Here is a 16,047-nt window from a genome sequence, read left to right as displayed (position 1 = left end):
TAATAGGGGCTTTACACACCAGAGGATAGTTCCTAGAACTATTGGCTGAAGTACCCAGATTTTGCACTGTTCGCACTGCAGGACCTAGGAACTGTTTTAGTTCTAGGAACTTCTTTTGGAGGAACTAAATTAGCTCCTATTTCAGAGTAGGGTCTAAACCAGCACTATAGGAACTATCAGTAACATAACTGTACGTTGATTGGTCAAATGCATCTCAAACACCGGCACCCAACATTTTTAAAAAGCTGTGTAAACATATTTACTTCACGAACATGCGATAATGGCATTTACCTGTTGTCTGCATGGTTGTGTTGTTTTCTCCGCTTCGATGGTATGTAATACTGAAAGTTGTCATAGGAGATTTTGTCTCTTAGCCCCACTTTTTGCTCTGTCAGTCAGGTAAATTATGCATTTACATTCCATCTCCATTATCACGAAACCCACAACACACAACAAACACAGCTCCGATCATGGCCTCCTCCATCCACTGTTTTTTAGCATTTGTAAATGCCGTGCATAAAGACGCCGCTGTCGGCCGCTTCAGAGTTCCTACTGCCGGTGTGAATGCAACCAGGAATGTGGCTCAGGGGAGAAATTAGTTCTCTGGGAACTATCCTAGTGGCTAGTTCTTAGAAATAAGTTCCCATTAACTGTTTGGTTGCCCATATTCTTAAAAATATCTTTTGTGTTCAGCAGAAGAAAGAAATTCATACAGGTTTGGAACAACTTGAAATTTTTGGGTGAACTATCGCTTTAACTGAAAACACCTTTATGTCGATCCAAACCCGTATGAGTTCTTTTCTGTCATGAAACACAAAAAGAGATATTTGACACAATGTTCACGCTGCCCTTTTGCCATGTGATTGCTTTGTGTAGGGAACAGACTGATATTTTAGTTGTTGTTTGCTGCAGCTCACAAATTTTACATTTCATGTGAAATATGACGCATTCAGATGTGCCGAATCAGTTGTGGCATCAATGATGCTTAACAGCATTGGTTGTCATTGGTTGTCTGTTTCAAAACCAATCATGATCCAGCAAGTATAAAGATATTTGAGAGCGACTGGAAGATTATGAGGGAATTTTCATTTTACAGTTCATTAAAGTATTTTGCATCTCTCCTTTTGCAGTCGACGGACCTTGTCTGCGAATCGTCGAACAACCAAAACAGGTAAGGCACATAATATTTTGGCAAATGCTCTTGTTAAATGGTTTCAACTAGTCAAATAATGTCACCACTGAAATGTTGTCTTGCTTCTTCAATTGTTTTTCCTAGAATGTTTTTAAGCTAAATACAGTGTAATGGCACAAAGGTTCAGAAGAGACTGGTAACTCTGGCAGCAGGCAGTAACAATAACAAACTCGTTATAGCACAAAATTAAGTCTGACATTGTCATCTCCAGAGGGGCTTCAGGTTCCGCTATGGTTGTGAAGGCCCCTCCCACGGCGGACTCCCAGGGGCCTCCAGTGAGAAGAACAGGAAGTCTTACCCACAAGTGAAGGTAGGTTCAACCAGATAGAGTTCTGCTGATGCCTGGTGATAAACAAACCATTCTCTTACAGTTCACTGCTTGTTGGGCAATAGGGTTTAGATTGACAGGATAAACCTATTTTCTGCTATTGTATTTTTTCAGTGCTAACCGATACAAGTAGGCTATTTAATTTTGGTCTTGGCAAACTTTATCATCTTAAAGAAATTAGGGGGGAAAAAGGTTAAAAATCTCCTTTTGACTTACACTACCGTTCAGTAGTTTTGGGTCAGTAAGGTTTTATTTCTTTATTTTTTTATTAATACTTTTAATCAGCAGGGACGCATTAAATGGATCAAAAGTGACAAAAGATTTCTATTTTATATAAATACTGTTCTTTTGAACTTTGTTCATCAAAGAATCCTGGAAAAATAGGTATCTTTTTTTCTACTAAAATATTTAGCAGCACAACTGTTTTCAATATAATAATAATAATAATAATAATAATAGAAATGAGAAATGTTTCTTTTTCACCAAATCAGCATATTAGAATAATTTCTGAAGGATCATGTGACACTGAAGACTGGAGTAATGATGCTGAAAATTGCTTTGTCATTATATTACATTTTAAAATAAATAAATTACATTAAATACACATTAGAAAACAAAATTTCTGAACAACAGTGTGCATTGTGTAAATGACAGCAATATTATCATTTTGACATTTGCATCCTGAATTCTGAATTCTTTCTTATATTAATATGCATACTGAAATTGTGATTGGTCTTCTTGTTTAGGTATGGATATTAGTGGTTAAACGGATCGTTGTTGATCCGTGATCCGTACGGACCAAGCATCACTGTTCGGCATGCATGTGATTCGTGGATCAATTGCAAGTTTAACTGCAATAGAGTGAAAGATTATCATTTGCACGTGTTTTGTCTTGCTAGTTTACCCATTAAATAGATATAAAACCATTCCAGGGCTAGAAGAGTAAAAAAAGGATTTAATTAGGTAGGCTATCGTACGCCACGCTGTTATCGGTGCGCACAGATGCACATACGTGCGCGCGCGCACACACACACACGCAGAGAGAGAGAGGCGCGTTTCAGATAGCTCGCGAACTCCAAATTGATTTCTCTTTCGCGTCCTCAATGCACTTGGATGGACACATACACGCATTATGTCAGTCAAAATACCCCTCTCGGCAAGTATTATCGTAAACACATTCGGTTAGCCTATGTCTTAAGTGAACAAGGTGAGAATTCGGACAGAGATTGTATTATTATAGGGTGATAAGAGGGTCTGTATCTCTTACCATTGGAGAAAGCGTAACGGCTAACTTAATCACGTGCGGCCCTTCTCAGCCTATCGTGTCGCCGTTCAAAACTCCTCCCTGCGTACCGCCCGTACCACCAGTTAGCATTAGCCGTTACGCTTTTTTTGGCTAAAGGTTGCAGGCTTGCCTTCCAGTGGCTTTGTTTCGGATCTGTATCTATCGGATGTGTGCGTGCATGGGGTGACAGCGACCTATAAATACCTGCTGTTGTCTGTCATGTAAATCAAACAACAAAACACAGCTTTAACAAAGATTAATCTATATTAAATGTATACAGTGAACAGTGTCATTTTACATTTAATTATTACATTTCTGTACACAAAAATGAATACTACAGTTAGACCTTATATTTATTTGTAACTTTATGTTGTACTTATCTGTTTTTGTAATTAGTGTACAGTATTTGTTCTTTGTACAGTCTGTTCACTTGCCTTTAATAATGTATTAGTTAGGCTGGTAGTTTCTGCTGTGGTATCAGAGTAGTTAAAGTGGGCTAAGTAATAAATGCAAAGTTACCTACCCCCCAATTTTTTTTTTTTTTTTTTTTGTGCTGATCCGAAAAATGATCTGATCCATGACTTAATAACCGTGATATGATCCAAGCTGTGAGTTTTGTGATCCGTTGAACCACTAATGGATATGATTACTTAAAATTTTAAAAGAATAGTTCACATAAAATAAAAAGTCTTCATTTGCTCATCTTGATGTTGTTCCAAACCTGTTTTACTTACTTTCTTAAGTTGAACGCAAAAGATGTCTTGCAGAATGTTCATGCTCCCCTTTTTGTACAATGAATGTCAACCAGAGGCTGTTAAGCTCCAAAATCACTTACATTTTGACCTGTTTCTCAAACAAAGCTTGTATGGATTCAGAAAATTGTAAAGTTTTGAGGTTGGCACTGACAGCCAGTGGTCACCAATCATGTTCATTGTATGAAAGAGCAGCATGAACATCCTACCTAATATCTTTTTGTGGTTTACAGAAGAAAGTTTTCTCCATGACACCAAATAGTAATAGAGCAAATAATGACATTTTTGTCTGAATACTTTATCATTATTATTATTATTATTATTCAAGCTTGTAAGCACTGGTATTTCCTTCAGGAAATGAAAATCTAGTTTGCATAGTTTTGAATCTAGAGAGAGAGAGAGAGCTGTCTGACATGGCCGCTCTTTCATCAGGTGATAAATCCAAATGATGCAATATTTGCTGCTGCACTTGGCTAAAAATAGTAGCTGCTTTCTCTTACAACTGCCAGTTTGTGCCAGGACAGTTATTTTGGGATCACAGTGGCTGAAGGTTTAGAAAGTGAGTGAAACAAAACAAGGAAAGAGAGGAGAGAAATGAAAGAAGGACTCAGTATCATGTTCTCCTTCATGACGGCAGTCCGTTTGGGAATTTCCTCAGTGTGTCACTGGGGTAATTAGTGGGAAGAATTGTTCTGTGTAATGTGGCATCAGAGAAGGGAAACGAAGTGAGCGGTAGCTCGCCCCCTCTCGCTCCGATACACTCTGACATGCAACACACGCAAGCACACATAAAGAGGTGTGTGTGTACTTTGCACATACACCTACAAGTAAATGTGGGCTGTACTGGGACTCCAGGTCCTTGATCAGATTAATTTTATTTGGTATGCATTGATGATGTTGTTCAAATGTTTTATTTTTAGAAGTGTCTGGTCGTCAAAAAACATTAAACATAAAGATCCCAAATTTGGTAGAATGGTCCCAGATCTCATCTGCTATTCAGATATACACACACACATCACAATACACTGGTCCAGCCGACCAATCAGGGCACATTGCGCTTTTTGGAAGAAGGGGCTTCACTGAGACCGGAACTAAACAAAGCGTTACTGACAGACTGGGAAAAGAGGCGCTGCAACAATGTCATAAATGTGAAAAATAATGTTTTTTGAACATTCAAGCATAAAAAAAAACTATTCTAGTAGACCCCAAAAACAAAATCAAGACTTTGTAAAAGGGCATAATACGGCCTCTTTAAAACTTCTCAACTGTGAATGGAAATTTACCACTGTAACCACTACCTGTATCTGCAACAATAATAGTCTGTTGTTTTAAAACGGTTGGTAATCTTAACATATGAGCTGGAATTTTCAGTGTTGATGTTTAATTTGTGATCTACTATTAAGTTTACTATACTACTACTAGGGATTTCCGTGTTGATTCCGTGCTGAATTTTATATCATTACTCACAGCAAGAGGAAATTAGCTCAGCTGTTGCCCATATTGCACGTCAACTGTTCAGCTCAGCTGTCTTCAGTTTTGTTTGATTCTTTTAGCTATGATCTGAGAGGGTGAAATGGAAGATAATTATTCACGTGTTCACACACATGTATGTTTTCATGTGTGGCATCAGTGCTTTCATGATATCATCAAACGATCTTTCTAGAGGGGCTCGCGTTTATATTCTTTGATATTCGCTGGGTATTTTTTTCTGGGGGTTGATATTTCTATGTGCATGAGTCATTTCATCCCAGAGAAAGTGTCTTATGAGCCACATTTGAACTTGGCCTATAGAAGAAGTCAAACCACACACCCCAGCATATGAGTCAAGAAGATTCGATTTTTTTTTTTTTTAAGTCTTTTTTAATCAGTGTTTGGGATTTACTCGTAATTCAAGCCACCGTGGCACCATTATGGTTTTTTGTTTTCATTTTAACTCTTCTGTGTGTTTATTGAGTATGATGTTGATAAGAATGGCCAAATTATGTTATGGAAAAGTCCACAAATTTTCCGCCCACTTTCCCTATGAATGCAGGGATTTCCCCCACCGAAATGAGATTAGCATACCTGTGACATTCCTATGCCATTAATATCTTCTGGTTTGCCTTTTTAGACTTTCTGAACAGTATTTGCAGAACTGATACACAAAGACATCAAATTGTATTTATGTAATGTATGAAAAGTAATGTTAGTATATAATATAGTATTATTTATTTCTATAATAATAATAATAATAAAGACAAAAAATCACAAAAAAACGTATTGTTGTTATTATTATTATTTCACAATAAATTATCATAAAATAATAATGGTAATCTATCAATAGCCTTTATTAGTAAGATGATGATGATTATTATTTAACATTAAACAATATAAATTATTATATTTATCAAAGATAATAATGATAACTGTCAATGTATCAGTTATTAATTGATCAATAATAATTTTTTTTATTGATTAGTTGATGGTTATTATTTCACAATATATGATAAATGATTATATTCTGAAATAAAAATGACAATAATATATTGATAATTTTTATTTATACATTATTTATTATTATTCACAATAAATGAATATTTTATTGTAAAATAATAAAAAGTATCTATGACTTATTATTGTTTTTATTATTAATTATTATTTTATTAATAACTGATCAATAATAATTGTTTATAGATAGATGATGATGCTCATTATTATTATTTCACAGTAAATGATATGAATGATTATATTATTTTTTGTGAAATAAGTGGCAATTTTTTAGCAGATTTTGATCTGTAACTGTATTGTGATGTTTTTATTCTGTTTGTTTTGGACAACAGATCTGTAACTACCAGGGAGCAGCACGAGTGGTTGTTCAGCTGGTGACCAACTCTCCGAACCCCCATCTCCATGCTCACAGTCTGGTGGGCAAACAGTGTGATAAAGGAATCTGCATTGCTGACTTGCAGCCCAAAGATCCAGTTATCAGGTCTGAATTTGTCCCTCAGAATCCAGTTATTCAGAATGCCTCTTTCTGAGCAGTAACACTCTTGGTACATGCAATTATAAAACCGATGGTCATATTTAATATTCACTTACACGTGTTTCACAGTTTTCCTAACTTGGGCATTTTGCACGTGACAAAGAAGAACGTAAGTAAAGTTTTGGAGGAGAGGATGATTGAGGCCTACAGGATGGGATATAACTATGGCATATCCATTCATCCTGAAATAGATGTCCTACAGGGAGAAGTCCGCATTCCCAGAGAACTCACAGGTAGGTGTGTGTGTGTGTGTGTGTGTGTGTGTGTGTGTGTGTGTGTGTGTGTGTGTGTGTGTGTGTGTGCGCGCACATGCGATTTTGTGATTTATGAGGACACAAATTTGTATAATGACATGGGAATTACACTGGTATTACGACGTAAACATGAAATATGAGGACATTTCATGAGTCCTCATTTAAAATAGCTTTAAAAACATACTAAACAATGTTTTATTAAAAATGTAAAAATGCAGAATGTTTTCTGTGATGGGTAGGTTTAGGTGTAGTGTAGGGGGATAGAATGTACAGTTTGTACAGTATAAAAACCATTACGCCTATAGAATGTCCTCACTTTGATAGCAAAACAAACCTGTGTGTGTGTGTGGCATATGGCATATGTGTTTTATGAGGACACAAATGTGTATTATGACATGGGCATTACAACGTGGCACTTTGTGTTCATTCAAAAAATGCAGACAGTTTCCTGTGATGGGTAGGTTTAGGGCTAGGGTTAGTGTAGGGGAATAGAATATACAGTTTGTACAGTATAAAAACCTTACACCTATGGAGAGTCCCCGTAAACCACATATACCCATATGTGTGTGTGTATGTGAGGGAGAGAGAGAGAGAGAGAGAAAGAAACTTCCCCGACAGATTTTGTCCATATTCTAGTCAGGACAGTAGTTCAGATACTTGCCCTGCCAACATTTCCCTGCCCCACCGCCAAAGGATTATATTATATGTATATATGTATTTTAGTATTTAGATGCATTTTACATCAACCGTTCAAAACTTTGGGGTCAGTTTAAAAAAAAAAAAATTGTTAATACTTGATTCAGCAAAGATGTTTTAAATTGATCAAAAGTGTCAGTAAACACATTTTTATGTTACAAGTGATTTCTATTTCAGATAAATGTTGTTCTTTTAAACTTAAAATTTATCAAAGAATCATGAAAACATTTTCCACAAAAATATGCAGCACAACTGTTTTCAGAATGATTCTTGAGCAGCAAATCAGCATATTATAATGATTTCCGAAGGATCATGTGACACTGAAGACTGGATTAATGATGCTGAAAATTCAGCTTTGCATCACAGGAATACATTTTAAAATATATTACAATAGAAAACAGCTATTTTAAATTGTAATAATATGTCACAATATTACTCTTTTTACAGTATTTTTGATCAAATAAATGCAGCCTTGTTTCAAAAATATAAAAATAATATAACCAACCTCAAATTTTCTAACTGTAGTGTACATTCTTAAATACATTTTTGCAGGAAATTGAAGGCATGCAGTGTGACCAATGTTACTGACTGGTTTGTACTTTTCAACCCAAAAATACATGTGACCAAACTTATTATTGAGCCCTGATATTGCTTATGGTTGTTCTAGCTTAATGGTTGAAGATCTGGAATAGTGTCCGAAAGGTTGTGGGTTCAAACTCCACAAGGAGCAATCACTTTTTTTTTTTTTTTTACTTTGTACCAAGACAATTAACCCCAGTTTGGCAGTGGCCCTTTGAAAATGACCTTTCAAATAACTATGGATTTAAATAGGAATTGGCATGTCTCCTAATGATCTGAAAATACTCTGGTCAAAAGAAAGAAAGAAAAATTCTGTTATTAATTACTCACCCTCATGTCGTTCCAAACCCGTAAGACTTTCATTCATCTTCACAAAACAAATGAAGATCTTTTTGATGAAATCTGAGAGCTTTCTGTCCCTACATAGACAGCTATGCAATTGAAAACTTGACGCTTCAAAAAGTTCACAAAGAGATCGTAAAACTAATCCATGTGAATTGATCGGTTTAGTCCAAATTTTCTGAAGAGACTCGATCGCTTTATATGATGAACAGATTTAATTTAGGCTTTTACTCACATATAAACATTGATCAGCGAACATAAACAGAAGCTCAACTGAACCTGAATGACGCACGAGAACAAACCTCTTGCGGAAGTTCAAACGTGCTGAGTAACACACGAGAATGAACCTCATTGGTTCTCGCACGCGTCAAGCAAACATGCTTGAGCTTCTGTTTACCACAACTGATGTGTGAGTTGATGTATGTTTATGTGTGAATAAAAGCCTAAATTCAATCTGTTCATCATAAAGCGATCGTGTCTCTTCAGAAAATTTGGTCTGAACCGCTCAATCCATAAGGATTAGTTTTACAAGTGGTAGCTACATAGCTGTCTATGGAGGGACAGAAAGCTCTCAGATTTCATCAAAAAGATCTTCATTTGTGTTCCGAAGATGAACGAAAATCCTAGGGGTTTGGAAGGATGCGAGAGTGAGTAATTAATGACAGAATTTTCATTTTTGGGTGTACTATCCCCTTAAGAATGCTTGAGGTGTTGAATAAAAATAACATCAGCACATTGTCACTGTTTGTACCTGTATTTTAGATTCTGAGAGGAGCCTGATTAGCAATGCAGCCACTCATCAGTCGAAGGAGATGGACCTGAGCGTGGTACGGCTCATGTTCACAGCCTTCCTGCCCGACAGTGATGGAGGATTCTCCCGCAGACTAGAACCGGTCATTTCAGACCCCATCTATGACAGCAGTGAGTATCATCCTCCTTGATACTGACCGTGTCAATCAGAAGCATTAATAGCAGTGTTATTTTAGTATCATTGAGATACAATTATAGTCATTATGTTAACAAAAAAGGTCTCATTTGTTAAAATTAGTTAATGCATTAGCTAACATCAACTAACAATGAGCAATATATTTTTATAGGGCTGTGGGAAAAAATAAATTCACATATGAATCGCGATTCTATTTTTTACAGATTGGCATCGATTCACAAATTTCAAAAATCGATTTTCTAAAGTGTTACACTTCTTTAATGCGGTACTACTTTAGTTTTCGACACATGGTCAAATACATACACAATTACGTCGAAATGTACATTGTGTGGAGTATTCACGTAAACACAGTCTGTTATGAACGAACGTAAACAGAAAATAGGATGTGTAACAGCATGTTAGATCCATGCATTCATTCTTAAAAGGACAGCAGCCTCAACTGTTGCCATGTTTTATTAATGACTTCATGTGTGTGATGTCTGCAGTCAGCTTAAATGGCATTTGTTTTATAATATTGGATTGACTAAAATGGGAAGAAAAACAATACATTTCAAGGTTCACATTTAATGTAGTGGGATTTTTTTTCTTCAAGACTTATTAAACTGTCTACCGCAGTCAAAGGAAAAGTAACACAAAACAAACTAGAATCAAATCTATGCATATATCGAATCAAAAATTGAGAATCGATTTATTATCCAATCGATAGCCTCAAGAATTGATTTGAATCAAATTCATGAGGTGTGAAAAGATTCCCACCCCTATTTTTTTTTACAGCATTTATTAATCTTTGTTAAAGTTTGTTAATAAAAATACAATTGCTTATTGTTTGTTCATATTAGTTCACAGTGCATTAACTTTTGATTTTAAAAATGTATTAGTAAATGTTAACTAAGATTAATAAATGCTGTAAAAATATTGTTAATTGTTAGTTCATGTTAACTAATGTAGTTAACTAAAATTAACAAACCTTAACGAATTATAAATTAACGAATGAAACCTAATTTTGAAGTGTTAGTTTTTATTCAAATTTTTAATTCCTTTTTTTATATTTTCTATTTTTATTTTAGTTTAGTTTTGTTTTGTATTTTTATTTTGTTGTGTTTGTCATTTTTATTAGTTTTTTTTTTTAAATGCCTATGTATGTGTATATAATATATATATATATATATATATATATATATATATATATATAATTTTTTTTTTTTTTTTTTTTTTTTTTTTTGAGTTTATTTTAGCACATCAATTTAAACTAAATGAAAATGAGAAATTACCTTAAACTAGCGGAAATAATGAATACATTTTTCATTTCAGTGAACGTTTATTTTATTTCAAGTAACAAAATTGTGTATTTAATGATTTTAGTATTAGTTTTAGTTAACTATAATGAATAACCCTAATTCATAGTCAATAGAAATTATAGTCTTTAGCCCAATTTGTATAATTTAGCAACAGAAACTACAGGGGCAAAAAAAGAGAAAGAAAAGTGTTTTCCAACATACTAGTAACATGATTTTGAGTTTTGGGCTAATGATTGTTATATTTTTTAGGTCTCACTCTCATTCTCGTTCTCTTTTTCTTATTCTGTCTCTCTCCCTCGTACTCTCACTCTCTGTCAGAGAACTGTCGGATATTGCTTCCTCCCTGAAACTAACCCTAAACTTTCAGTTTCCCCTCCCTTTTCTAATAATCTCTGACTCCATTTCTGTCTCACCTCAGTTCTGTCAGAGATCATGTTTGTAAAACGAGACTGCAATGGAAAGGAAAGGAAAAATAGGGAAACTCCACAAAAATAAAAAACCGAACAAACTTTTTGATTTCTAACACCTCTGTCTCTCTTGTGGCTTTTTAGAAGCCCCAAATGCCTCCAATCTGAAGATAGTGCGGATGGATCGGACTGCTGGCTGTGTGACGGGAGGAGAGGAGGTCTATCTATTATGTGACAAAGTCCAGAAAGGTTAGAAAGTGATGTCATAACGGTTATGGCACGCTCTGCCTGTCTGTCATTGCTGAACAGAATTAAGGACATATAATGAAAAACAGGATTTTTTCCTTGCCACTTTGAAATAAAGAGTTTCTAGAGTTCACAATGGAGATCTTAAAGAGTCATTCAGTAATTACTGTGGTTGTGACATCACACCCATGATCAAATTAACATAGAAAATTGTATTAGCAATTCCTGTAAAAACAACTTGGTTATTACTTATTTCACTTGTAGAGTTTAGCCAGTCATAAAGATCATTTGCATATACACTACTGTTATACTACTACTACTACTACTGTTATACTACTTATACTACTAAAGTTTGGGGTTAATAAGGTCTTTTTTTTAAAAGAAATGAATACTTTTATTCAGCAAGGGTGCATTAAAGGGGACCTATTATGCAAAATTCATTTTTTAAGGTGTCTGAACATAGATGTGTGTCCAAAGTGTGTATAAACAACCAGCCTATAATGGTAAAAATCCACCCAATACTTTTTTTATAATCCCCATTTATCATTTTTAATCTCTCAGAACACGCTGTTTAATATTTCCCCCTACTCCTACATAAGAGTAGGGAAACTCCGCCCATGACTGGTGACGATCTGCCCTGTTAGCATAGACACCGCCCTGAGTGAGAAGCACAGAGTCCGCCATTTCTGTGTACTCGCTGTATCAGCTAGAGATAATGTCTGTGCCAAAAAACATTCGAAATGTTCTGTTGTTGAATGTACCAACGAGCATACGAAGCTTCATAGACTACCGCCATGTGAGTCACTGAGGACACTGTTATTACTCAAGGATGGATCAGTACAAACTGTACGTGATCCTCTCCCGAGCGATACTAGTCACGGCAGAGAGAGAGAGCGCGCGCACTTTATTACAGTCCATCAGAGTTATTTTACGGATATAAAGTTTACCAGTTTATTAAGCACCCCCGAAAAGGCATAAGGTAGGTCTGTATATATTTGGTTACTGTTATTTGTAACGAGTGTTTTTGTGTAATTCGCTGTGTATGTTAATGATAATGCAAGGGAGAGTTTTTAGATAAAAGACTTCAGTGCATTAAACTTCAATGCACACTTCTTGTACTGTTTTATTCAGCTCTTGTGGTGATTTTTCTGGAGTGATAACGTACGCGTCATCTTTTGTGTGATGTAGAATAAACTTCATAAACTCATCAGTAAAGATTTGGCCATCATTCAGATGGGTTCGCTACAACAGGCTCGTACTAATAGTGGATAAAAGCAAGATGACAACATAAGATATAAACGCAGTTAAACTAAACTATACCTGTTCTGTCTCCATGCAGCATATATTCTCTGGCTCTGTAGGCATCATTTTCAGACTCCGATTCGAACTAATCAGCTTCAGAGAGTTTCTGACATTATTAGTGTGTGAGATTGTTCTGTCACCGAAGCTCGGAGCATCAGCTCTTGAAGCTCCGCCCTCTTAGGCCATGAGCAGCAGCTCATTTGCATTTAAAGGAACCCACACTAAAACGGCGCGTTTTTGCGCAACCCCAAAAAGTGGCAAGTTTAACATATTATGAAAAATTCTATGTGGGGTATTTTGAACTAAAAAATTCACATACACACTCTGGGGACATCAGAGACTTATTTTACATCTCTTAAAAGGGAGCATAATAGGTCTCCTTTAAATTGAACAAAACCTTCTTCTATTCATCAAAAAACGCTGAAAAATGTATCACGGGTTCCAAAAAAAATATTAAGCAGCATTGATAATAATAAGAAATGTTTTTGAGAACCAAATCGGAATATTAAAATGATTTCTGAAGGGTCACGTGACACTGAAGACTGGAGCCTTGGGGAGCATAAGAGATTTCTTTCAAAAACATTACAAAATCTTATTATCCCTAAACTTTTGAACAGTAGTGTATCTTAAAGTAAAGTAGCAAATGTTTTGCAGAGCCAATCAGCTTTTTCATAAAGGACAGGAAGTCCCGCCTTATGGTTTAAAGACCAAGTTGCCTTTTTGATAGAGCAATAACCAGTTTGTTTTACTCTTGAACTGGAATTGGCAGGACCAGCTTAAATAATGCAAACAATTTGCATAATTTCAACTAAGGGCGTGTTTACACTTGGCAGGTTTGGTTCGACTAAAAGAAACTCTTGAATAATATAAACTCTTTATAGGGTTTATATTATATAAAGGGTATTTTCTGAGTTCCTTTGGATGTTCGGTAAGTTCCGTCACACAATATACATCATAAAAGCCGTTTTTTGTTTTGTATCTTTATCTTTGGTCTTAAAAATGGCATTGTGAACGCCAACCGAACCAGTACTAAATGTATCATTTTCTTTTTTTGGTCCGGACCAAAAGAACCAAGAGAGCCGAACTACAAGTGTGAACACACCCTAAAGAAGCATAGTTTATGAGTCTATTTGTTTTTATTATATCCTGTTTGATTTATTCCTAATTGGAAATATGTCATTTAAAACTAATATTGACAAGCAATTTCAGTCTTTTGCCATACTTGCATGACTGGAAATAGCTGCCCAGGGCATTACCAAGATGGCCGCCGAGGGAACTGACTTGTTTTAAAAGGGACTATGCTAAGGGTCAGAAAGAGAGTGTGAAGAATGGTCTTTTGAAACTAAGTAGTGACTATTTTTGGTGCATGGATTCTTGACTTTAGGAGAAAAGGGGTATAAAGGTGTAAATGTGGATGCTTTAAGGATTAGGAACATTTGAAAAAGACATGTTGTGAAATTTTCTGAATGAACCCACTCTCAAACAGTTTTAGCCTTTAACCTACAGGTGATACGGCACCTTGTTCTCCTGTAGTAGATGCTGGATGCCCTGTGCCACTCTTAAAGGAAGTTTTCACTACGGATTTCCAGCTGTAGGGAATTCCCCCTTCATATGCAAATTCGGGCGCAAGAGAAAGTTAGCTGTACGTCAGTGTTTAAACAACCTACTCGCCATTTCTCTTCTCTCATATTATCCTCCGCTTGCTCACGAAGAAGACATCTTTTCATGGACAAGTCATTTTATGATAAAAAGATGATCAATCTGTTTCTGATTCTGGTTGAACCTGAAATACAAAATCATCAGTGTTCACCATTACTACCCACTAAATCCTCTGAAACATTGTCAGCCATCCCTTGAGTGTTTTAAAATGAGGAATAAAATTCATACCACAGTTTGAGTCATGGTTCGTTTATGATATTGTGATACATTGTGATGTACTGAATGACAAGTATTGCTGTGTGAATCATTGGCAATCCCCAGTCCTAATAATAGGTAAAGACAGTCTTACATGATTATTTTATTGTTTGGTATAATGACATAAATATATATATATGTGTGTATATATATATATATATATATATATATATATATATATCAAAGTACCATGGTATTTCCATACCTAGGACAGCATATCTGATATGTTTCTGAATCATGTGTCTGTAATGTGCATATCTGTTGCATTATTAAATGAACTTTGTATTGTATTAAATCGTGACTTTTGCGGAAGTAAGAGTGTGCTGCATGGTGATGACAGAGATATTAAAATTTTACTGTGTGTGTGTGTGGTAACAGTCGTTTCCTCTTTCTTTCCCTGTTGGTTCACAGTAATTTCATTTTCTTATTTTCCTCATATGTGATGTCATTGTTTGTTTTTGTTGTTGTTACAGATGACATCCAGGTGCGGTTTTATGAAGATGATGATTCAGGTCTAACCTGGGAGGCCTATGGGGATTTCTCCCCCACTGACGTCCACAGACAGGTCAGCACAGGAACTTGTCTGCCGCTGTACTGCGGCCACAGTTTGGCCCCGCGGGTCTAAACCTGATCCTTTATGTTTAGTGACTTGCTTTGTGGTTTGATGATGCCTTCAATCTGTTTCTTATGAACAAATCCTAACTTCTCTGGAATAAATAATTCACCACACTACTGTTTGAAAGTTTGGACTTTTTTAAAATGTTTTTGAAAGAAGTCTTTTACGCTCACCAAGGCTGCATTTATCTGATACAGTAAAATCAGTAATACTCTGAAATATTACTACAATTTAAAATATTAAATTAAAATATTATTATATTAATTTTTATTTTAATTTATTTTACAATATAATTTATTCCTGTGATGGCAAAGCTGAATTTGCAAATTACTCAGAATTCCTTCAGAATTCATTCTAATATGCTGATTTGCTGCTTAAGAAACATTTATTATTATTATCAGTGTTGTAAACAGTTAATATTTTTGTGTAAACCTTGATGCATCTTTTTCCGGATTCTTTAATGAATAGAAAGTTCAAAAAAATAGTGTTTATTTGAAATATAAATCTTTTGTAACATTATAAATGTCTTTACTGTTACTTTTAATACAATTAAGAAAAACATTTTAATTATTCATCAAGTCACTGTTACATCTGGACTTTAAATGACTGTAATTATATAGTAGTCTTATTATTATTATTATTATTATTATTATTATTAAAATAAATAAATATTCTGGTAGAATGAATAATCCACCTTTCATTTCCATCCTTAGTTTGCCATCGTCTTCAAGACGCCTAAATATCGGGACCAGAACCTCCAGAAGCCCATCTCTGTGTTTGTGCAGCTCAAGAGGAAGTCAGACAATGAAACGAGCGAACCCAAGCCATTCACCTACCATCCACAGATTATAGGTACAGTCTTCACCCA

At 35.2% G+C, this 16,047-nt stretch overlaps 1 protein-coding gene across 2 annotated transcripts in view; it reads left to right on the top strand.

Moving 5' to 3' along the window:
• The window catches only part of nfkb1 (nuclear factor of kappa light polypeptide gene enhancer in B-cells 1), a 47,505-nt gene that overhangs the window by 13,591 nt on the left and 17,867 nt on the right, over positions 1-16,047 (top strand). For both annotated transcript variants that reach the window (XM_051918332.1, XM_051918333.1), the window contains 8 exons: positions 1,131-1,171; positions 1,404-1,502; positions 6,377-6,525; positions 6,649-6,812; positions 9,213-9,371; positions 11,246-11,350; positions 15,037-15,128; positions 15,893-16,031. In XM_051918332.1, the coding sequence (XP_051774292.1) occupies positions 1,131-1,171; positions 1,404-1,502; positions 6,377-6,525; positions 6,649-6,812; positions 9,213-9,371; positions 11,246-11,350; positions 15,037-15,128; positions 15,893-16,031 (948 nt within the window). The remainder of the gene's footprint in view (positions 1-1,130; positions 1,172-1,403; positions 1,503-6,376; positions 6,526-6,648; positions 6,813-9,212; positions 9,372-11,245; positions 11,351-15,036; positions 15,129-15,892; positions 16,032-16,047) is intronic.

Source organism: Ctenopharyngodon idella, chromosome 14 (assembly GCF_019924925.1).
Source record: "Ctenopharyngodon idella isolate HZGC_01 chromosome 14, HZGC01, whole genome shotgun sequence".
Lineage (NCBI taxonomy): Eukaryota > Metazoa > Chordata > Actinopteri > Cypriniformes > Xenocyprididae > Ctenopharyngodon > Ctenopharyngodon idella.
This window is presented reverse-complemented; position numbering and strand designations above follow the sequence as displayed.